The 24,263-nt window shown below is 42.5% G+C and overlaps 1 protein-coding gene across 2 annotated transcripts in view; it reads left to right on the top strand.

The window, feature by feature from the left end:
• Positions 1–4,284: 4,284 nt before the first annotated feature.
• The window catches only part of LOC138359723 (sodium-dependent proline transporter-like), a 30,614-nt gene continuing 10,635 nt past the window's right edge, over positions 4,285–24,263 (top strand). Inside the window, exons 1-14 of one of the 2 annotated variants that reach the window (XM_069319287.1) lie at positions 4,285–4,553; positions 6,856–7,020; positions 11,660–11,858; positions 12,394–12,679; positions 12,897–13,043; positions 13,432–13,570; positions 14,441–14,575; positions 15,085–15,188; positions 19,213–19,337; positions 20,335–20,512; positions 20,868–21,003; positions 21,510–21,641; positions 23,522–23,689; positions 24,069–24,174. In XM_069319287.1, coding sequence (XP_069175388.1) covers positions 7,000–7,020; positions 11,660–11,858; positions 12,394–12,679; positions 12,897–13,043; positions 13,432–13,570; positions 14,441–14,575; positions 15,085–15,188; positions 19,213–19,337; positions 20,335–20,512; positions 20,868–21,003; positions 21,510–21,641; positions 23,522–23,689; positions 24,069–24,174 — 1,876 coding nt within the window. In that variant the 5' untranslated portion in view covers positions 4,285–4,553; positions 6,856–6,999. The remainder of the gene's footprint in view (positions 4,554–6,855; positions 7,021–11,659; positions 11,859–12,393; positions 12,680–12,896; positions 13,044–13,431; positions 13,571–14,440; positions 14,576–15,084; positions 15,189–19,212; positions 19,338–20,334; positions 20,513–20,867; positions 21,004–21,509; positions 21,642–23,521; positions 23,690–24,068; positions 24,175–24,263) is intronic. The other variant, XM_069319288.1, reaches the window with a different exon arrangement.

The following is a 24,263-nucleotide window of genomic DNA, read 5'->3' as shown; positions in this document are numbered from 1 at the left end:
TCTTGTGTTAATGCCACATCACTATATGCCACATCATCCCTCCCACCTCACTCAAATGTAGATATAATAGCAGAGATACGTAAGTTCTAATCAGTTGTGTATTTGTGAAGTCTTTGAAAATGTAATAAGTTTTACGAAACGCGCCCGTGTCGCGTCAGACTAGAAATAAAAATGAATTTTGGAGAAGTGATTTTTGATTTACCTCCAACAGTGAAGCGTAATGTACGAAAGATTGAGAAAATTCGTGTTAGAATTATTAATCTTACTTTTTCGGTCATATTTAATAATATATATATATATATATATATAATTCTAAATATCTAAACCTGTGTCTTTGTGACGTCATGGAACCTCTAAAATCTGAGTGGTTGGAGTGATGACGTCACAGTAGGAACGTTTTGGGATTGGCTGAAGTAATGACGTCACGGCTAGAACGTCCTAACGATTGGTTGGAATGATGACGTCACGCCACTGATGCCTCGTGAGTGGCTCGGAAATAGCTACCAGAAGAGCGTGTTTACTATAAACTGACTGCTCATTAGCTCTACTTGGAGCCTTACTATATATATATATATATATATAATGTAAAGATAAATATAATTCACCTTTTGAAACAAGGCCAAACACAGAATACACGAGTCACTGTGATATTTGAATCACGACTTTATCTTAAGAAAATGGTAATGTTTATGTTTTTAACACTAACTTCGCTATTGTTAAATTGTGTATATTCTCAATATTATGTTATCTACAGCAGGCGTTGTTTATCCTGGGGGAGCTGGGGCCTCCCCTCCCCTTCCCTGCCATCCCTTCCCTTCCCTTCCCTTCCCTGCCACCCCTCCCCATCCCTTCCCTGCCACCCCTCCCCTTCCCTTCCCTGCCACCCCTTCCCTTCCCTTCCCCTCCACCCCTCCCCACATCAGACCTTCCATCCTGAACTCCCAAGACCTCCCACATGATGCCCCGCCCCCCACCAAAGCCCGCCTACACACACACACAGATCAATAACGCTGACTTGCTCTCAGCCTGCTATCCTGTTCCTGCCTCCTGACCACCTCCTGACTCACTGTCTTCCTTACTCTGCCTCCTGACCACCTCCTGACTTCCTTACTCTGCCTCCTGACCACCTCCTGACTTCCTTACTCTGCCTCCTGACCATCTCCTGACTCACTGTCTGGTGAGTCTGACCTCATAATGACCGCGTCCTCAGAATGCTTTCACTTTTTCCTTTCTGATGGTCTCTCCACAGCACTGCTCACTGGCTCCTGTTGGCACATCATGCTCAATGCTCAATGCTCTCAGTGGCTCAGTGCCCTTCGGCTCTATCGCTGGCAGGTCGCAGGCAAGTCGCAGGCAGGTCGCAGGCAGGTCGCAGGCAGGTCGCTGGCAGGTCGCAGGCAGGTCGCAGGCAGGTCGCAGGCAGGTCGCTGGCAGGTCGCAGGCAGGTCGCAGGCAGGTCGCTGGCAGGTCGCAGGCAGGTCGCAGGCAGGTCGCTGGCAGGCTACCCATCTTCCCAACTTCTTGTTTCCTCTCTGATGTGTTAATTGTGAAAAGTGTATAGTGTTTCTCACGGCTGTGCTCTCTCCACACTGCCTTGTAGACCCATTGTTTCCCTGTCGGAATATTCGTCATTGAAGTCTTCATTTAACATCAGCTTGCCTGTCAATCTACGGGATGTTCCTGCCCCCTTCTTGAAGGACAGGCGTGCAACAGTCTACCAGACAACAGTCTACCAGACAGCAGTACTGGTAGACTTGTTGGGTGGGCGGATCAAGCTGTTGTGGAGGATATTGAACTGATGCATTGGTTCATTGTGCCCCGTCACTGCTCTTCTTGAACCCCCATTGCTGCCTGCTGAAGAGTTTGTACTCAATGTTACCTCTTATTTTACTCTTAACTCTTTATCTCTCTCTCTCACCTCCCCTCTACCTTCTCTACATTGTTCTACCACACATAATACCTTTATTTTTTCAATATTGTTCGTAAATCATTGTTAAACTTTCTCTGTCGCTGAGGTATTTTACGTCTGGTTATGATTCTCTGTGGCAGCTAATTTGTAAATACCAGACTTAATGGTCTAATTACTCTTTTGTGGTATGATGTGGTGTGTGTCTGCAGTCTCTACACGTACATCAAGAGCCTCTCCGTGTGTATGTACTCACCTCTTGTGCCTGCACGATCGAGCTTCAGCTCTTGGACCCCCGCTTGTCTAGCCGTTGGTTGTGTAATGCAATGACTCCAGGGGCCAGATTCACGAGGCAGTTACGCAAGTACTTACGAACCTGTACATCTTTTCTCAATCTTTGGCGGCTTTGTTTATAATTATTAAACAGTTAATGAGCTCCGCAGCACCAGGAGGCTGTTTATAACAATAACAACTGTTGTTTGGGAAGTTTTCATGCTTGTAAACTGTATAATAAATGTAACCAAAGGCGTCGAAGATTGAGGAAAGATGTACACGTTCGTAAGTACTTTGCGTAACTGCTTCGTGAATCTGGCCCCAGGCCTGTTTTTCTATCATACCTGCTTTTAAAGTTATGAATGGAGCTTTATTAATTAGGCTCGGTTATAAATACCTGGGAGTTACCTGCTGATGTAGGTTTGGCCAAATAAATGTGAACTGTCAAGATTTGATCATTCTCACACCTGCGTTGCTGTGATAGTGAATAATTTAAACATTTTTTTGTTTAATTTTCATTTTTTTATTTTTTTATTCAGGAAAAGTACATACATAGATGATTTGCAAACATAAAGTTGGATTTATTTATAGAGGTAGTACATACAATACCTAAAGCCACTAATACGCAGCGTTGCGGGCAAGGGAGTAATTTAGAGAGTAATATCATGTGCTCAAGAATTGTGTATTTCATTATAAATAATGTACTACCAGAAGTTTTAGCTTACTGCAGGTAATGTATTCAGGTGATGGTGAACTTTCCACCGCCGCCCGCTGGCTGAGAGGTGCGTGAACAGCTTCACTTAGTAATTATCTAAAGAAGGCACCAAGCCCAGGAGACTATGTAGGACACTGTGACCAGCTTAACAATAAGTGGAGCCAGTTATCTTCTTGAGGTTATCTTGAGATGATTTCGGAGCTCAGTGTCCCCGCGGCCCGGTCCTCGACCAGGCCTCCTTGTTGTTACACACCCCCGTGAAGCAACCCGTAGCAGCTGTCTAACTCCCAGGTACCTATTTACTGCTTGGTGAACAGGAGCATCAGGACGAAAGAAAGTTTTGCTCATTTGTTTCCGCCTCCAACTGGGATCGAACCCGGAACCTCAGCATTACGAATCCGAAGCGCTGTCCACCCAGCTGTCAGGCGCAGTACCACCAATACCTGTCTCGTGTTAGGTACTGGTCTATGTCAGTAACCTGTGTAACTTAGCTGAACAAATTTTTAAATTTTTAAATTTTGCCCCGAGGGGCGAGTTTATTGGGCAGCGCCACTCATCCTGAGTGGACATACTAAACAAATATTGGGGTTATTCTATTATATGTCTTTCTAATCCTTACCACTATCGCTCACAAGATTGGTTTGGGATCCACAATGACGCTAAAAACTCTTAAAACCTGTCTTAAGAGGACATATATCAGCCTCAAAGAAACAGGTGATAACATACTGGCAGACAGACAAAAGCCTATTACACGCCACCCGGGTTAAAAGCCTAGCGCTATGCTAAACATTCTGTTCATTCATGTAACTGTAGTACCTCCCTTAGTTTGTTTATGTGTGGCCCCACGTGAGTGTGCATGCGTGTGCGTGTGTAGGATTGCGTCACTAGTAGCATTATCAGCTTTCTGGCTGGAATATTCCTCATCCTTGGGCAACTTTCCTAACCCAGACCACGTAACTAGCCAGGTAGGGAATGTTTCCAATATTACTACCCTTCACATCAGACGTTATCCGCCGCCATTTTTAGCTAGCTTTTCTCCATAGCTCTCTCTATTGAAGAATATCATTTTTAGCAGCATATAATTATCAAATAAGGCGCAGGAGAAATGGAAAGAACATCATAAAATTACGGCAAGCGAAGAGGAGAGAGGCAGAGCTGCGCGGGAACACCTCCTCCCCGGACCGAGTTTCCACCGTGTATTTCTCCAACCTTTCCCCACCTATTGAACACATCTCACCATCATACACATCCTCAAAGATAACTTAGACACATAACAAACCCCCTTTCCCCCCTTGGGCCAGCTCCGACCACCAGTGAAAAAGGGGATCGAACGGTGCTAAAGCGAGGGGAAGCTAGAGAAGAAGGGAACCTCCGACCCCTGGCAATGGCCGGCACATGCGCCCAGAGTAACTGGACCTGGAGAGTGTAAACGTTGGCTGCCGGGCTTTCTTCACTCTTCAGTCACTCACACAACCTGCTGGGGGGAGAGCCAGCCAGCCACGCAACACACGCGCGTGTAACACACACACACATACACACACGCTGATAAAATCCTGTGAAGAAGGCCGGAAATATCGAGGCAATTATAAGTGTGGTCGAAGGCGGCGTTGTAGCAGGACTTAACCTGCTTATCTGGGGCCGGAAACCATGCCTAAAAAGGTGAGCTCTGACGGTCGATTATTGTGTGACGCTGCCGGTGTAGGTATTGATTGTGTGGTGGGGGTGGTTATGGTGGGGTGGTTATGGTGTGGTGGGGGTGGTTATGGTGTGGTGGTTATGGTGGGGTGGGGGTGGTTATGGTGGGGTGAGGGTGGTTATAGTGTGGTGGTTATGGTGGGGTGAGGGTGGTTATGGTGTGGTGGGGGTGGTTATGGTGTGGTGGTTATGGTGTGGTGGGGTGGGGGTGGTTATGGTGTGGTGGTTATGGTGTGGTGGGGTGGGGGTGGTTATGGTGTGGTGGGGATGGTTATGATGTGGGGGTGGTTATGGTGGGGTGGGGGTGGTTATGGTGTAGTGGTGGGGGTGGTTATGGTGTGGTGGTGGTGGTTGTGGTGTGGTGGGGGTGGTTATGGTGTGGTGGTGGTGGTTATGGTGGGGTGGGGGTGGTTATGGTGGGGTGAGGGTGGTTATGGTGGGGTGGGGGTGGTTATGGTATGGAGTGGTGGTGGTGGTTATGGTGTGGTGGGGGTGGTTATGGTGTGGTGGGGGTGGTTATGATGGGGTGGGGGTGGTTATGGTGTGGTGGGGATGGTTATGGTGTAGTGGTGGGGGTGGTTATGGTGGGGTGGGGGTGGTTATGGTGTGGTGGGGTGGTTATGGTGTGGTGGGGTGGTTATGGTGTGGTGGTGGTGGTTGTGGTGTGGTGGGGGTGGTTATGGTGTCGTGGTGGTGGTTATGGTGTGGTGGTGGTGGTTGTGGTGTGGTGGGGGTGGTTATAGTGTGGTGGGGGTGGTTATGGTGGGGTGGGGTGGTTATGGTGTCGTGGGGTGGTTATGGTGTGGTGGTGGTGGTTGTGGTGTGGTGGGGGTGGTTGTGGTGTGGTGGGGGTGGTTATGGTGTCGTGGTGGTGGTTATGGTGTGGTGGTGGTGGTTATAGTGTGGTGGGGGTGGTTATAGTGTGGTGGGGGTGGTTATGGTGTGGTGGGGTGGTTGTTATGGTGTGGTGGGGGTGGTTATGGTGTGGTGGGGGTGGTTGTGGTGTGGTGGGGGTGGTTATAGTGTGGTGGGGGTGGTTATGGTGTGGTGGGGTGGTTGTTATGGTGTGGTGGGGGTGGTTATGGTGTGGTGGGGGTGGTTATGGGGCGGTGAGGGTGGTTATGGTGTGGTGGGGGTGGTTATGGGGCGGTGAGGGTGGTTATGGTGTGGTGGGGGTGGTTAAGGTGTGGTGGTGGGGGTGGTTATGGGGCGGTGAGGGTGGTTATAGTGTGGTGGTGGGGGTGGTTATGGGGCGGTGAGGGTGGTTATAGTGTGGTGGTGGGGGTGGTTATGGGGCGGTGAGGGTGGTTATAGTGTGGTGGTGGGGATGGTTATGGTGTGAATTAGCTGTTGGATGAAGGACTATACTGGCGTACAACACCTGTGGTTGATTGCTGAATAAATCACAGAACTATATGTTTAACAGATCTCTTACCGTGTGTGGTAATATGTGTGGCCATGTCTGGTAGAAAATAATAATAATAATAATAATAATAATAATAATTATAATAATAATAACATACTAAATAAACTATTGTCTCGATCTTACACGTTTCCATCTTGCACATCTCGGTCTTGCACGTTTCGTATGTCTGTTGCAGGAGGTGAACGTGAGACAAGGACATTACATCGATTTCTAAACCTCACTCTTATATTGACCTCAAGGGGCACTTTAGTGACCTTATTTCACTTCACCCAGTTGATCGGCGCCGTTCACTTTATCCACACATGAAATCGCTGACACACTTTTCTTGAACAGGTAATTGTTCCGCTCCCTCCGTGTTCGACCCGCACCTCAGTAAACACTTCAACACGTACCAATATATCCTAAACACCTAACATGAGAACAAGAAAGGAAATTGCAGGCGATGAGTCACAATAACGTGGCTAAAGTATGTTGACCAGACCACACACTAGAAGGTGAAGGGACGACGACGTTTCAGTCCGTCCTGGACCATTCTCAAGTCGATTGTGAGAATGGTCCAATCGACTTGAGAATGGTCCAGGATGGACCGAAACGTGGTCGTCCCTTCACCTTCTAGTGTGTGGTCTGGTCAACAAGAAAGGAAATGTGTGTTAGCCTATACAGAACAGCTTTTCTATATTTCCACCCGGACTTATTCATATAGCCTAGGCTTGGAACACTCAGCAACCCAGCGTCTATTAACCTAACTTAGGCCTAAATACACACAGAATTATAATATATAATAATCATATTTTAATACATATGTTAAAATTGACGAATGTATCTTTGGGTCGACTACAGCTTGGAGGCACAGGACCCGAGGACGAGTAGTGTGTAAAGTGTTTGTAGTTCCTAATCAATTATGGAGTTATATGAATGTCCAACCCATCCTTTTATTGAGCAAATGGGAGACCTTTGACGAGCCGCCGGCTTCCTGTCCTCATCATGGCCACTAGTGACCCTCAGGTAAGTTTTTTACGCAGACAAAAAAAGGTTGCAAATAGTAGTCGGGAAAGAGCTGGAAACGTTTATTGCCGCTAAGTGAATTCTTTTTCCCGCAACAAAAATTCTCCGCCTCAGCAAAATTGATCGTCGCAAGTAAAACATTCGCTGCTGACATAATAACTTTCACACAAATCCGAGCAACCTATCATAATGTTTATTACCCTTATTTCTACATGGCCTGGACGGTAGAGCGACGGTCTCCCTTCATGCAGGTCGGCGTTCAATCCTCGACCGTCCAGGTGGTGGGCACCATTCCTTTATCCTTGTCCTCATATCCCTTAGTTACTTAAGTGTTTTCTTCTGATAATTACCAATACCATTCATTGGTTTATTAGTATAGGTCATGTTACCCATTTACTGCTAGGTAAATATCAGGTGTAAGGGTTTCCTAGGCCAACAACTGATGTTCCCCAGGATGCAACCCACGATATTTGCTTAACTCTCAGGTACCTGTTTACTGCTAGGTGAACAGAGAAATCAGGTGAAAGGAAACATAGCCAAACGTCTCGAATCGAACCTAGTATTATTCATTTGTGAGCAATGTATATACATCGCATGTGTATTGAACCGGAAATGTTTGCGTTGAAATTATTCGGGCGAAGGAGAAAAATGATCTGATCAAAGCGTACAATTATCCAAGCGAATTGAATACATTATCCATGAGAACAGTATACAATTATTTTGTCAAAGTGTACGATTATTTGGGCCAAATGTATAATCATAATTACTCATAAAATGTATAAAAATAATTACATAATTAATTGGTGTTATCTTAAAGCTGATGCATGACTTTTTCCCTGACAAAGTTAGGCTTTAGCATGGAACATTGACACCGGTAAAGAGAGCTCTGACCTCCGTCTAGAAAGTACAAGACCATTATCCCACCAACAAAGCCGCGACTGCTTATAACAAGGAATAGTTGCTCCATTTAAGTCATTTGTGTTGATTATTGACCGATTAAAACTATCATTTATGGAAGAATAGCCTCATTTCATAAATTTTTAACTAATTTAAATTTTCTGATCGGCTGATTTTCTTCATATAAATATTCTATATACACAAACTACATTTCATACATTGTTAACCGAGTGTATTAAAGTAGTATAATTGTGTGTGTGTAAGGTTGAGGGGTATTTTATTATGTACTAGCTCTTGGACCCCTCCTTTCGAACCATCTTTTGTCTAATGTATTTCCTTCCAACCAAATTTTATGTTAGACATATATAATAGTTGTAGATATTTCTCTCTCTCACACACACATCCCCAGGATGCAGCTCACAACGTACCTATTTACTACTAGGCGAACAAAGGCATCAGATGAAAGAAACTACCTGTTTGTTTCTGCCTCAGCCGGGAATCAAACCCCGGTTCCTAGACTACGAATCCCTAACACTATCCGCTCGGCCGTGTGTATGTGTGTGTGTGGCTATGCATGTATGTATGAGTGGGGAGGGAATGGGAGGAATGAGGGGACTCCTATGTCATCTCCGGAAATGTGTAACAGAAATAACTTACCATGATTTACCTCTTGGTATCACATGTTTCTTGCCACATGTGTGTGCTAGTTCTGTCACCCTCGCCGCTGTGCTTCGTCATTAGGGACGAAGTGTGGGTGTACTCACTTAGTTATGCTTGTGGGGGTTGAGCTCTGGCTCTTTGGTCCCGCCTCTCAACTGTCAATCAACGGGTGTACAGATTCCTGAGCCTATTGGGCTCTATCATATCTACACTTGAAGCTGTGTATAGAGTCAGCCTCCACCACAGGTTCTATTATGACTTGTTATGCACCCTACCCCAATATTACATACTCTTCCATGCTCTACTGTCATATTACATGTTCGTACGTGCCCCATTATTATATTACATGATCGTGTGTGCTGTACTGTAGTATTACGTGCCCTAACCTGAGACCCTATCACATACACTTGTGTATGTGATAGGGTCTTATTACATACACTTGTGTATGTGATAGGGTCTTATTACATACACTTGTGTATGTGATAGGGTCTTATTACATACACTTGTGTATGTGATAGGGTCTTATTACATACACTTGTGTATGTGATAGGGTCTTATTACATACACTTGTGTATGTGATAGGGTCTTATTACATACACTTGTGTATGTGATAGGGTCTTATTACATACACTTGTGTATGTGATAGGGTCTTATTACATACACTTGTGTATGTGATAGGGTCTTATTACATACACTTGTGTGATCTATTGTAATATTACGTGCTCTTTTGTGCCGTATCCTAGTATGGCATAGCATTACATTCGGTTGTTCGTTGTGTTGCCTAAATTTACCTGAGGCTCACAATCTTTAGTGGCTTTAACGGGGGCAGGAAGCATCTCCTGTTGTCTGTTTGTGGTTTGTTGAACTTGACGGTGTTGTCCCTTGTGTGTGTTATATTGTGGTTTGTTGAACTTGACGGTGTTGCCCCCTTGTGTGTGTTATATTGTGGTTTGTTGAACTTGACGGTGTTGTCCCCTTGTGTGTGTTATATTGTGGTTTGTTGAACTTGACGGTGTTGTCCCCTTGTGTGTGTTATATTGTGGTTTGTTGAACTTTGACGGTGTTGTCCCTTGTGTGTGTTATATTGTGGTTTGTTGAACTTGACGGTGTTGTCCCTTGTGTGTGTTATATTGTGGTTTGTTGAACTTTGACGGTGTTGTCCCTTGTGTGTGTTATATTGTGGTTTGTTGAACTTTGACGGTGTTGTCCCTTGTGTGTGTTACATTATGGCTTGTTGAACTTGACGGTGTTGCCCCCTTGTGTGTGTTACATTGTGGTTTGTTGAACTTGACGGTGTTGCCCCTTGTGTGTGTTACATTATGGCTTGTTGAACTTGATGGTGTTGTCCCCTTGTGTGTGTTACATTGTGGCTTGTTGAACTTGATGGTGTTGTCCCTTGTGTGTGTTACATTGTGGTTTGTTGAACTTGACGGTGTTGCCCCTTGTGTGTGTTACATTATGGCTTGTTGAACTTGATGGTGTTGTCCCCTTGTGTGTGTTATATTGTGGTTTGTTGAACTTGACGGTGTTGCCCCTTGTGTGTGTTATATTGTGGTTTGTTGAACTTGACGGTGTTGCCCCTTGTGTGTGTTACATTGTGGCTTGTTGAACTTGATGGTGTTGTCCCCTTGTGTGTGTTACATTGTGGTTTGTTGAACTTGACGGTGTTGTCCCTTGTGTGTGTCACATTGTGGCTTGTTGAACTTGACGGTGTTGCCCCTTGTGTGTGTTATATTGTGGTTTGTTGAACTTGACGGTGTTGTCTCTTGTGTGTGTTACATTGTGGCTTGTTGAACTTGATGGTGTTGCCCCTTGTGTGTGTGTGTTACATTGTGGCTTGTTGAACTTGACGGTGTTGCCCCCTTGTGTGTGTTACATTGTGGCTTGTTGAACTTGACGGTGTTGCCCCTTGTGTGTGTTACATTGTGGCTTGTTGAACTTGATGGTGTTGTCCCTTGTGTGTGTTACATTGTGGCTTGTTGAACTTGATGGTGTTGTCCCTTGTGTGTGTTACATTATGGCTTGTTGAATTTGACGGTGTTGTCTCTTGTGTGTGTTACATTTGACCTTTTAAAGTAATCTGAATTAATATCTTCCAATGTGTTCAGTCCTGTAATATTAATTAAAGATATCGATAAGATTGGCCCTCTCATGTCTGGATTGTAGTGTAGTTAGTCGTGTGGCCCGCAACCAGTCTTGGTATGAAAGTTGACTTAGTTCTGGGGCGGATTTTTGTTACTTTGTGCTGAACTTTTCTCTAAAGCATATATGTCCTGAAGATAAGATCTCCATGCTTGCATCCAGTAGACCAGATGGGGACGCTCCAGTGACTTCTACAGGTGAATAACTAGTTCGTTTTTGACCTCTGAAGCAAAAGTTCGTTTGATTTTTTTTCCTAAAGTTTGATTGAATTTTTGTTTACCTCAGCTCCTGTTTGTTCAACAACTTTCAATGACTGATGGATCATAATTTCCAGGTGTTTTTCCCAGATACAATATTTATGTACCTAAGCCATATACAACTTTACCATTGTGATCATTGCTGTCATCTTATATGTGCTATCAATATGCTTTATTGTGCCTATTAATCTTTGTCAAATTATCAGTCTATAGCTATAGCTAATCTCTTTATGTATGTACCTTTACCTAAATAAAAATTATTATTATTATTATTATTATCATAATGCTATCAATCAGAGCTATCAGTGTACTTTAATATACCTACTAGTGTCTCTCTCATTTTTTTCGTACAATGTACCTGTTAACATTATAAAAACATTGCTAGAATTTACTTACTTAATATTACTTAATATTAGTGACTTTAAAAGAATGCAAACACAATGCTGTGTACTCTCACAAACTCTATGTACCTTCTTGTATATATACAACTAAATAAACTATCATTGATCATAACAGATAGAGAGAGAGAGAGAGAGAGAAAGAGAGAGAGAAAGAGAGAGAGAGAGAGAGAGAGAGAGAGAGAGAGAGAGAGAGAGAGAGAGAGAGAGAGAGAGAGAGGTAGAGAGAGTTAGAGAGAGAGAGAGAGAGAGAACGAGAGAACTAACCGCTGGATGTCCCAACAGACCGTTGCCTTGGAGACGGACGCCAACGAGATCAGAATCACTGTGAACCGGGCCGAGGATGACAAGAGCATCAGCATCAATGACGAGGGACGAGATGTGTGGGGAAGCAAGATCGAGTTCCTCCTCTCTTGTCTCTCCTTTGCTGTCGGCCTCGGTAACATCTGGCGCTTCCCATACCTGTGTTACCGCAATGGAGGAGGTGGGTAATGGGGGCAGGTGTGGGTGGTGGACTGGTGTGTGGGGAGTTGTGGGAGGTGAACAGGTGTGAGTGATGGACAGGTGGAATGGTGTGTTGATTGACAGGTGTGTGAGCAATGGGCAGGTGTGAATTTGTATGAATAAATTCCATTCTGAGCCATCAGTCCCCACAGCATCCTGTTTGAGCCATCAATTCCCAAAGCATCTTGTCCTGATTCATCAATCCTCACAGCATCCTGTACTGAGCCATCAATCCCAACAGTATTTTGTTCTAAATCATCAATCCCAACAGCATCTTGTCCTGAACTATTGATCCAAATAGCATTCCTTCCTGACCAATCAATCCTCACTGCATTCCTTCCTGACCAATCAATCCTCACAGCATGCCTTCCTGAGTACTCCATCTCCATAGCATCCCTCTATGAACCATCACCCCCCCCCCCACAGTATCCTCTCCTGAGCCCTGAATCCTAGCAGCATCCTGTCCTGAACCATCAGTTAAAAATTAAAATTTGTATATTCCTTTTCTCACACAGGCGCCTTCTTAATACCGTACGTGATCATGCTTTGCATCACCGGATTGCCTCTCTTCTTCTTCGAGCTAAGTCTGGGACAGTTTGGAAGGGAAGGTCCCATCACCATTTGGAAGGTGGTGCCACTCTTCCAGGGTGTGGGCGTTGGCATGTTCATGATCGCCTTCTTCATCGCGCTCTACTACAACGTCATCATCGCTTGGGCACTCTTCTACCTCTTTTCTTCCTTCACGGCCGAGCTGCCCTGGCAGTCGTGTGACCACTGGTGGAACACTGCTGCCTGTAGAAGGTCAGTCTTCATGTACTCTGTGGTGGTGATAATCGTTAGTGTGATGTAATGGATGTAGTGAACACTATTTGATGCTAATCCCCTTATTGCTATATAACTCTGCCTACTTCTGCTTCATCAGGTGTTACCATTATTGTTTCCAACAACATTACTGTAACTACTCTAACCACAACACCAATGTTATCGGATGTCTGATCACTTGCCTTCTGTTCTTCAGGTTCGATGCCAAAAACTGCACAGCACACGAGGGCATCATGGCCACCAACGGCACCTGCTACTTCGAAAGTCAAGTTACACATAAAGACTGGGAGTCCCTCAACGTGACGGCCCAGAGCTTGAAACTTCCTGCAGACGAGTTCTTCCAGTGAGTAGTGCAGTTGACCACTGTGTGATTTTTGACAATTTTGTGTGATGGTTGAGCACAGTGGTGGTTATGGTTATGTTGACCATACAGTACTGATCAGTGTTGACTCTGCTCGATACTATACTGACAACAGTATTGACTGCACTTAATGCTATACTAACAGCAGTGCTGATCTGAGTGTTGACTATACTGGCCTGGCTATGCTTGTTATGCTGACCGTACTATACTGGTAGGATTATGCTGACTATAATTACCTCACTAAACTGGCCTCACTATGGTGACCAACCTGACTAGTTTGATCTTACTGTGCTGACTGGTGTCATGACTGATCTCACTATACTGAACTCGCTGTGCTACCCTTCTAATGTTGACCTCGCTATGCTTTCAGTAACTTCATGCTGGACATCTCTGAGGGGTTCCATGATGACGAAGGCCACAGCCTGCAGTGGCGGCTGTGTCTCTGCCTCATCCTCTCCTGGGTCATTGTCTTCCTGGGCCTCTTCAGGGGAGTCTCCAGTATGGGAAAGGTGAATCATTCTCCACAAGAATGTTAATCCTAAGAGTGTGGCTTATGTCAGTTGACGTATAGGGTGCGGCTTACATCAATTGAGGTTTTTCACTCTTAGAAAATTAGGTTGTGCTTATAAATCTCCTTATTTACCATGGTTTGAAATTCCTCTGGCTATTACTGTATTGCCTAATAAAAAAATCAACTTTGGTATTGTACATGAAAGTTGTTAATTAGAAATTTTTTGGAGAATATAGCATCAATGTGCCCAAAAAATTATAAAAGATGTGTACTGTATTAAGTTTTGAGATTAATTTTGGTGTTTATCTGTAGTCAACCATATTAATTTTGATTCTTTCTCAGATCCTATAAAAATAAATATAAAATCATGAGGGTAAATTTTTTAACTAAATTTTAGGAACTGATATCAACATCAGAATTGATGTGAAATTCTTTTAATCCAAGAACTATATAAATTTTTTCCTTCATGTTTTTCCTCTCAATTGGAAATAAACTCATTAATGTATTTTTTTTTTAAATCTTCAAGAGTTTCACATAGAAAAGTAATGACTGAATTATTCACTTCAAGGTTAAGGTTCAAAAAAAAAGTAAAAGTATAAAAATTAAAAGTAAAAAGTATTTTGAACCTAATCTGTACAAAACAATTATTAGTTAGGTTAAGAACTCTACCTTAAAAAACACCAGCGTTGAATGTAATGAAACCCCATTTTCTGGGGGAGACCCGGGGAGCCTCCGGGTCTTCCCCCAGAAAACCATTTACATATATTGTAATTACTGAAACAAATTGTCTATATGTATAGATGAAAATTGATTTTGTTTACTAAAAGCAATTACTGGCTTGTTGCTCAGATGTTTTGGTCTCCTTCAGGCTGTCTACTTCACAGCGCTCTTCCCCTACACCGTCCTCATCATCTTGTTTGCCAGGGCTGTCACTCTCCCCGGCTACCTACAAGGCATCTCATTCTACATCACTCCTCGGTGGCACCATCTTCTCCATGCCAGGGTCAGTGCCTAGTGCCAGAGTCAGTGATTGATGCCAGGATCAGTGCCTAGTGCCAGGGTCAGTGATTGGTGCCAGGGTCAGTGCCTAGTGCCAAGATCAGTGATTGATGCCAGTTTCAGTTCTCATATGTACCACAAAGGTGGCATATGGTTATACTGCAGTTGAATGCTTATCTGTGATATTTGTAAGGCTTTATTCATAACAATTTACATTAATAATTATAGTACTATACAAATCATAAGACTTCTAGCTGGACTGAATAGATGAACAACAGTGTAAATCAAACTTAACATTTAAGACACAAAAAAAAAATTAGGTAACATTGTCGACCAAACCACACACTAGAAAGTGAAGTAACGAAGACACAATCGGCTTGAGAATGGTCTAGGACGGACCGAAACGTCGTCGTCCCTTCACTTTCTAGTGTGTGGTTTGTTCAACATATTTTAGCCACGTTATTGTGACTCCTCGTCTGCATTAGGTGCCATTTATACTGACGTGTGCCACAGGTGTGGGCAGATGCAGCCATGCAGATTTTCTTCTCGCTTGGACCATGCTGGGGAGGACTCATCACGCTAGCATCTTATAACAAGTTCACCAATAATTGTCTAAGGTAATACATGCTCTCCCTCCTAGTACAGTTGGCTTTGTTCTTGACTCAAAATCAGGGATTGCCTGTTCGGTTCCTGGGTAGGACAGATTATTTTATTTATTTGTTTATACACAAGAAGGCACATTGGGTTGAGATGTAACAAGTACATACATTGGGGTTTGAGTGTAACATTTTTTCAAAGCTAACATGCATAACATTTTGAAAAGCATTGCAGAGCAAAAAGAAGAAAGACAAGAAAGAACTATATGAATGACACAGGTTGTAAAACGAGTATTGGTAAATAAGAGGGACCTCTGGAGAATATATAAATCCACAATGGACATCATTTATTGTGAGTTATACAAAAGAGCACTAAACTCGGCCACTCAGAAAAATCATTTCAGCCAAAAGAAACTACGAAAGAAAAATTGGCCAAAACATAAAGAAAGATCCAAAATCGTTCTGTGCCTATATAAGAGGTAAAAACCAAAACAAAGGACTCCGCTGGACCCATAATAGATGAAACTAACCAAGCTATAATGGATGATAAAAGGGCTGCAAATACTCAAAATAATTATCCTACATCAGTGTTCACACTCGAAAGGTTGGATGACATCTCATCACCCACACAAATGTTTGAAGGAGGAAGAGAGAATCAATTTATGGATATACCCATAACATGCAAAATAATTAGAAAGAAATTGATAAATTAAAAGACTCAAAAGCCCCAGGTGTGGATGGAATCCAATCCAAAGTCTGGCAGAAGAACTATGCCTACTGCTGAAACTACTTTCTCAAAATCTCTGGACCAAGCGGTAGTCCCCCTAGATTAGAAATATGCAAATGTCACCCTATTTTCAAAAAAGGCAGAAGGAGCTCAGCAGAAAACTACTGACCAATCAGCTTTACATCACACATCTGCAAGCTCATGGAGAGAATCCTCAGGGAGGGAATCATTCACCATCTTTCAGTGAACAATCTTGAACACTCAACACAACACGGGTTTGTTAAAAACAGATCCTACCTTACAAACCTGCTCACATTTTTGGAAACTGTAACCAGCTACTCAGACAAAGGAACTCTGGTGGTTCCTTTGTCCACCAGTATACTTGGATTTTGCTAAAGCTTTTGATAATAATAATAATAATTTTATTTAGGTAAGGTACATACATAAAGAGATTTTACAAAGTTTGTTGGCTTTATAGATAGAGCTAGTACATACAATGCCTAAAGCCACTATTACGCAAAGCGTTTCGGGCAGGAAAAGTACCTTAAAAACCACAAAAGTACCATGTGGTACTTTTTGATAAGGTACCACATGAAAGACTGGCAAGGAAATTACAGGCCCATGGAATAAATGGTAAAATATTAGAATGGATAAAACAATGGTTGAAGGAAAGAAAACAAAGGGTAATGTTAAATGGAAATGAATATGAATGAAGAAATGTGATAAGTGGGATGCCATGAGGGTCCATGGGACCTACCCTTTCTGTCACATACGTCAATGACATAGATGAGAATATTACAAACCATATAATGAAATTTGCAGATGACACAGATTTATGGCAACGTAAAGTGGGAAATGGTAATGATAGTGAAGCCTTACAAAGAGATCTACATGAACGCCACAAATGGTCAGAAGACTGGCAAATGCTTTTTAATATCGACAAATGCAAGACCTTGCATGTGGGGCATAACAACCCATGCCACGACTACCAAATTATAGCATTACATTACAGGAGATTGATGAAGAAATGTACCTTGGAGTCAAAATCCACCATTCATTAAAAGTTGCACAACAGGTGGGTTGTAGCAGTCGGAAAAGCTAACCAAACTCTTGGGATAATCAAGCATACTTTTGACTGCACGGAAAAGGAGGTAATGGTTCAACTGTATAAATCTCAGGTGCATTTGGATTACTGTATCCAAGCATGGAGACCTCATTTTCAAAAGGATATAGCTGCTCTGGAGAAAGTGCAACACCAGGCAACAAAAGTCATTCCAAAGATGTGTCATCTCTCATATCAGGAATGCTTAAAGGCCACAGGGCTAACAACATTGCAAACCAAGCATGACAGGGCGGATCTCGTTGAAACTTAAAATGCTGAACAAGTTAGAGGATGTTGATCCGTATATTTTCTTCGGAAGGTCAGATGTAACACAAACAAGGAGCAATGGTTTCAAGCTCAACAAACCACAATGTAGGACTGAGGGACAGGAGATGCTTTTTCAACCACAGGGTTATTAACCTATGGAACTGCTTACCCGCTGAAGCTGTAACAGCCAAAACTGTATTGAGTTTAAAAATATACCCGGAAAAGACCATCAAGGCAAATGGGGGGACCTTCGATAAGCTGCCGGCTTCCTGTCCTCAACGAGGCCACTAGGGTTAGTTGCCCTCAGGTAAATCAGGTGTTTCAGGCAGGTCCTTAAGCTAAACAATAAAGGTAAGAGAGTTTGAGTTTAACATAATAACTACATTATAAATTGATAGAATAGATTATTTTGTTGAAGTTGAATGCCTTAAGTTCAGTACTAAATTGGGTGAGTGGGGTAGCACAAAGTGGAGAACTATGAGGATGAAATCAGGTACTTTCTGGTTGTACTTTTGAATAAAGTATAGGTTGGAAAATGCTTTAATTCATTAAGAGACGAGTTCCATATACTGGGTCCTTTTATTTGCATGAAGTGCTTGCACAGATTTAGTCTTGACTCTAGGAATGTCAAAGAGATATTTATTTCTGGTGTAGTGTTCATTGGTTCTGTTACATCTATCAAGGAAGAGTTTCAAATCAGTACTGTATTAGTATTTAGGAATAAGATTTTGTACATATAAATAACACAAGAGAATGTGTGGAGTTAGGGTGTGTTTAGCATATCAGGTGGGGAGTTTGACTGGGGCGGTACATCTGTCAAATGATAACGCAGGTGTCCTAAGGCCAGCTCAGCGTGGACAGAAACCTCGCGTAGAGCAAAAGGGCAAATCCCTTCTTCTCAGGGATTTAAACAGAGGGGCTGTGTGTTGTCTGAAGATAGTGATTGTTATAATTATGATAACAGATTTTTGCTGGGGAATGATGGGCTTGAGGTAATTTACAGTGGTTGAACCCCATGCACAGATACTGTATGTTAGATAGGGATGGATCAGCAAGTAGTACAGTGAAAGGAGAGCAAATGGTTTGGCACGTGTTCTTTTCGTGTTCTGTTCGCACGTGTTCTGGGGAGCTGGTCGGCCGAGCGGACAGCACGCGGGACTTGTGATCCTGTGGTCCTGGGTTCGATCCCAGGCGCTGGCGAGAAACAATGAGTAGTTTCTTTCACCCTATGCCCCTGTTACCTAGCAGTAAAATAGGTACCTGGGTGTTAGTCAGCTGTCACAGGCTGCTTCCTGGGGGTGGAGGCCTGGTCAAGGACCGGGCCGCGGGGACACTAAAGCCCCGAAATTATCTCAAGATATCCTCAAGATAACCTCATCTAATGCCTCTGTCTGTTAAACAGTAAATAGGTACCTAGGAGTTAGGCAACTGTTGTGGTGTTGTATCCTGGGAAGGGGCAGCAGTTCAATCTTAGGGGACCTCAATGCAAGCCTAAAGTATGCATGTGTATGCGTAAATATCCACTAGAAAAACGAAATGAAAATTCTAAATGTTTTTGTGTTTCACCACATTATCAAGGAATATCTGTATCCCTTGACAATGTGATGCTCTTGAAAATGATAAGGACATTAGGTTATTGTTGCCTGAGTGCGTTGTGAAATGGTTACCAAATTTTGGTTGTCTATTAGTATGCTATGTCCACCTGTCCTTCGTGGTACTAATATCCACCTCCTGCTCAATCCTTATGACGGTTCAGACTGTTCAAGTCCCTTTTTTATAAACACAATAGGACATTTACTACCCAACTCTTTTTATCTCCTTGTGTGTGTGTCATTCTCTCTTTCCTATTTCTCTTCATTTTTCACCCCCTTTCCCCTCACCTCCCCTTTATCACGTCATCCAACGAAGAATCTCACCAGTTTTATCTCTTATCTTCTGCCTTGTTGCAGGGATGCCATCATCATTAGTGTTGCCAACTGCATGACCAGCTTCTTCTCAGGGTTCGTCATCTTCGGCATTGTTGGCTTCATGGCTCACGAACTCGGGGTTCCTGTCGATCAGGTGGCGGCTCAGGGTCAGTTTTATAATTTTTATTTTTTTAAAGATTTTGAGAAAATGTAAATAATACTAGTACTGTAATTATGTAATAATAATAATAATAATATTGCAAGTTTTATTTATTAAATACTATTATTATGCCTATAATTTTTTTTATATCGTGTAAATACAGTTATTGTAGGTTATTTCTGGAGGTTTTGAGTTATCAGTGACATTAATAATAATAGGATAAAAGTCCACACTTATGTATTTGTGAATTTTATGTAAAGATTTACATCGTCTTTCTCACTTTCCTGAGTGCTTTGTCAAGGTCTGAGTACAGTACGTGGTTAGGACGAGACTTACATCTCAACGACTAATGCCAATAGTCATTGAGATGTAAGTCTCGTCCTAACTCAGACCTTGACAAGGCACTCAAGAATGAGAGAGAATTCGTGTAAATCTTTACATAAAATTCACAAATACATAAATGTGGACTTTTATCCTATGTTATGTCTGTGAGAAGACATTACCATTACTTATTAGTAATAATGCTATAATAATAATGATGATAATAATTTTTGTATTTATAAATGTTTACTCTTTCACAGTTAGTCATAAATAATGCAGGTGTCAGTAGTGATGTCAAAGTTTTGTGATCTGCAGGCCAAAGAACAGCTTAAAACAAACATATTTAATTAATGTAGTGGCAGAAAGGGGAGAATGAAGTATGCTCTCAAAACTACATACACATTAGCAATCAAAGCTTCCCAGGGGTAGCTTGGGTTAGGAATCATGGTCAGAAGAATAGACATTATTTTCACACAGGATTCAGGGAAAACACGAATTCACTCGTTTATTCGATCTAGAGCCTGTGGAGAGTGAGACTGGGAAGACTTTGTGCCCCTCTGTATTACGTTTCACTCATATAACATTTGCATCTTCCCCCTAGTATGATATGCATACTGTCACACAGTATGGTATTTGTGTGCCCCTCCTAACCCCTATGTGATACTTGATTTTATTCCACACAGGTGCTGGGTTAGCCTTTGTGGCCTATCCTGAGGCAGTCGCACGCCTCCCCATCTCTCCCCTGTGGTCTATCCTCTTCTTCATAATGCTGCTCACACTTGGCATCGGTTCCCAGTTCACCATCGTGCAGACTGTCATCACCTGTCTTGTTGATTTTCTGGAACTCCACAAACATCACAAGTGAGTTGACATAGTCTTGGAGCTCTATATGGGTACCATATGTGAGATGCCATAATCTTGGAGCTCTGTGTGGATACCACATGTGAGGTACCATAATGTTCAGAGCTATGCACTTATCATGGAGTGTGATGATATGACTCGGGCATGAATTTCACCTGCCGTGATGTTTCCGTAAGTGAGCATATACTCGGGCAGAGGTTACCTGGCATGCATATTCATGTGGATATAAATAAGTGTGTGTATACTGTATGTGCAATTGACCGCTTAGCATTTATACCCGGGTAGATATAAACTTAAGATGTATCAAGAGTACAATATGTGAGTGATGTTAATGTGTTGGTTGTGGTTTTGACAGAAAGGTTTGCCTGACGGTGTGTGTGGTAGGATGCCTGATAGGCCTGACAATGTGCACCAGACATGGCATGTATATTCTGCAGTTGCTGGACAACTACTCTGGCACCTACTCTGCCCTCATGATCGGCTGTATTGAGGTGAGCAGCTCTGTTCAATTCTGTTTCCTCCTCCTCCTCTTTCTACTCATTAAACTTTTCATTGACTTTATCAATGATAAGTTATCCTATTAAATCTCTAATTAGCTTTAAGTTGCAACATTTAAAATTTGTTGATCTTGGGACATAGAAGCTCACCCAATAAACCTTTAGGTTCAGGACGTAGAAATCCTATTAAACCTTACAGAATATTAGCTAGCACTTTTAAATCTTACAAGGCCTTGATGTTACCCTGATTAAATCTCTCAAGTTCTTAAAGTTACTCCGTGAAATCTCAAAGGTTCTCACTGGAACCCAAGTAATCCTTTTAGTACTATGAAGAAAACCCTGTTTACCTCTCTTAATTTTTGTCACTAGGTCACATAACATAATGTTTGTCTCTTTATATTTATTCTCCCAATTCTGTTAACCTCTTTATCTTCATAACCCGAGTCCCATTACCCAGTTCACGTAACTGATTGCTGATCTCTCTCTCTCCCCATCAACAGCTGTTTGCCATCTGCTGGGTGTACGGGGTTGACAACTTCATGAATGACATCAAACTCATGCTGGGGACGAAGCCCTTCCCCCACTATTATTGGAAGTACTGCTGGAAGTATATAACCCCTCTCAGCGTCTTTGTGAGTACCTGCCCTGGCAGTCCTTCCAAACCTTGTTGTTAGATGATGCTGTGACAGACCTGGAACACCTCATTGTTAGAAGCTGTCCTAGTGTTTCTTCAACATCTCCTTGTACACTAGTTAGATGCTGCAACAGTGCTCCTTTCAGATATCCTAATATGGTACTGTTATCTTGAGGTTATCTTGAGATGATTTCGGGGCTTTAGTGTCCCCGCGGCCCGGTCCTCGACCAGGCCTCCAACCCCAGGAAGCAGCCCGTGACAGCTGACTAACACCCAGGTACCTATTTTACTGCTAGGTAACAGGGGCATAGGGTGAAAGAAACTCTGCCCATTGTTTCTCGCCGGCGCCCGGGATCGAACCCGGGACCACAGGATCACAAGTCCAGTGGGCTGTCCGCTCGGCCGACCGGCTCCCCTGTAGTTAGATGCTTCCATAATAATTATTACAGACCTTCATGGAGTTATCCGCTGCCTCAATGTTTCTTCCAGCTCTCTTTGTGGCTAATCTGGCATATATTGTTGTTTTTCTTAAACACTGAAAACTTTGAATTTGCTGATTATGTTAAATGTTGTTTGCATTGTAATTGTAGGATAATACATTCTTTAAAAATTTATATATTTTTTCTTGTTCTTGTCCGAGTCATATCTGCTATACCTGTTAAATTTTGCATTTTTCCTGCAACATTGTATTCCATGTTAAATGTTGCTGTTAATTTGCTGAATATATCAAATATTTTTTTTCATTTAAAAAAAAACTCATTGTTCTTGCTAACTTCCCTAGGCAATTGCAATTATTTTATTATTATTATTATTATTATGACGATGATAATGATGATATCAATGTTCATGTTACTGTTCTTGTAAAATTTAGCTGTTTTTTCATTGTTTAATCTGCCACTCTCCTTGTCAACGTTTCCTTTCCTTCTGATGGTTATATACAAAATTAATAGTTTTACAATATTATTTTATTACAGTATTTAGTTTGGTTTGTTACTACCATTGTCAACTGTCACTGTCTTTGCTGAATGTTGCTGGATATAATAATGATATAATAAATCATTGTGTCAGGAGACTGGCAGCCGGAGTGTATTCATACACGTTAGGCTTATATCAAGTCCCTCCCCCCCCCTCCCACCATTCCCAGGATGCAACCCCACAACAAGCTGACTAACTCCTGAATACCTACTTAGTTCTAGGTGAACAGGTGAATTGGGTGAAAGGAAATGCGCCCAAACACTTCTGTCCCGCCTGGGATTCAAACCTGGAATTCTTGGTCGTGTGTTGAAAATGAACCCAACTGTACTACTGGGGCCCCTTTTATATATTAAATCTTACTTTGATAAGAAAAACTACCAGCATCGTTGTTAACTGTCTTGGCTGATCCTCCACAGCTAATCCTAATCCTCCTTAGCTAATCTAAGCAGCTGAACCTTTAGGGGGTTAAAATTTGTTGTTGATCTTGTTGTAAAAAATGTTCCTATTGTAATGATAAATATTGCACTTCTTGTGCAAATGCAACTTTAATGAAGTGAATGCATAAAAACAGAAGCTTACCTTTGAGATTGCCGATTCCTCTCTGTAAATGTTTGATTGGCACGAAGGCGAATTACCTCAGTCAAAAGCACACTACCTCAATTTGTGCTATTTTAAATTCAGAGACAGTTAACTTACTTTAAGTACAGGTAGAGTGCCTAGATTAATGTCAGTTTCTTAATCTAATGCTAGCTTACCTCTTGTGAATACCACTGCATCTTCTAGTGAATGTTAGCTTACCCCATATAGTTCAAGTCAGTTCTTTTACTGAATGTTTAATTATTCCATTGAACAGTATACCTTTCCTAGGCAAATGTTATCACCTCCCTTTTTCTCGTTTTACAGTTCATCTTGGTCTTCACATTCATCGACTACTCCCCATCTTTTTATGGTACGTACCACTTTCCCGTGTGGGCGGATGTCCTGGGTTGGGTGATCTCATTATCCTGCATTGCTGTCGTCCCAATTCGTGCAGCCTGGCTTATGGCTGGCAAGAGTGGACCTCTGTGGGCGGTGAGTGATTAATCCTTTTCATCATTTGATAGTGTGTGTGTATATGCTATACAATCTGCCTTTTTATCTCACTAGGTTCCATCAACAATAACTTATTTCCCCTACTCATTTGGCATCCAGTCTGTTCATTTGAGATAAGTTAAATAAGTTTCAGCTTATTCTGGGTATAATTATACAGTGATCTATCCTGTATACATTACCCTATCACTGGGTATAGTGATAGAATGAACAACCCATTGATTTTCTTCCTATTGGAAGAACATGCTACTATAGCGTATGTTCATTCATAGGATGAGTGGTGCTGCTTGATAACACACGCGCGCGCACACACACACACATCTCCATTATCCATTGACCATTGCACTTTCTCCCCTAACAGCGTGTGCAGCAGTTGTGCCGACCTGAGGCTGAATGGGGTCCTGAGAACAAGCGCCGCGACGATGCTTCTCTCAACTACATTGACTCCAAGACACCTCTGGCCTGCGGTGAGACCCCAGTTACACACACACACACACACAGTCTCTCTTTTTTTTCTTTTTCCTTTTTTAATGAAGATGGGCTCATTAGGAAAAAA

This window comes from Procambarus clarkii, chromosome 92 (assembly GCF_040958095.1).
Source record: "Procambarus clarkii isolate CNS0578487 chromosome 92, FALCON_Pclarkii_2.0, whole genome shotgun sequence".
Taxonomy (NCBI): Eukaryota; Metazoa; Arthropoda; class Malacostraca; order Decapoda; family Cambaridae; genus Procambarus; species Procambarus clarkii.
The sequence above is the reverse complement of the archived record's forward strand: the minus strand, read 5'-3'. Positions and strand labels throughout refer to the sequence as shown.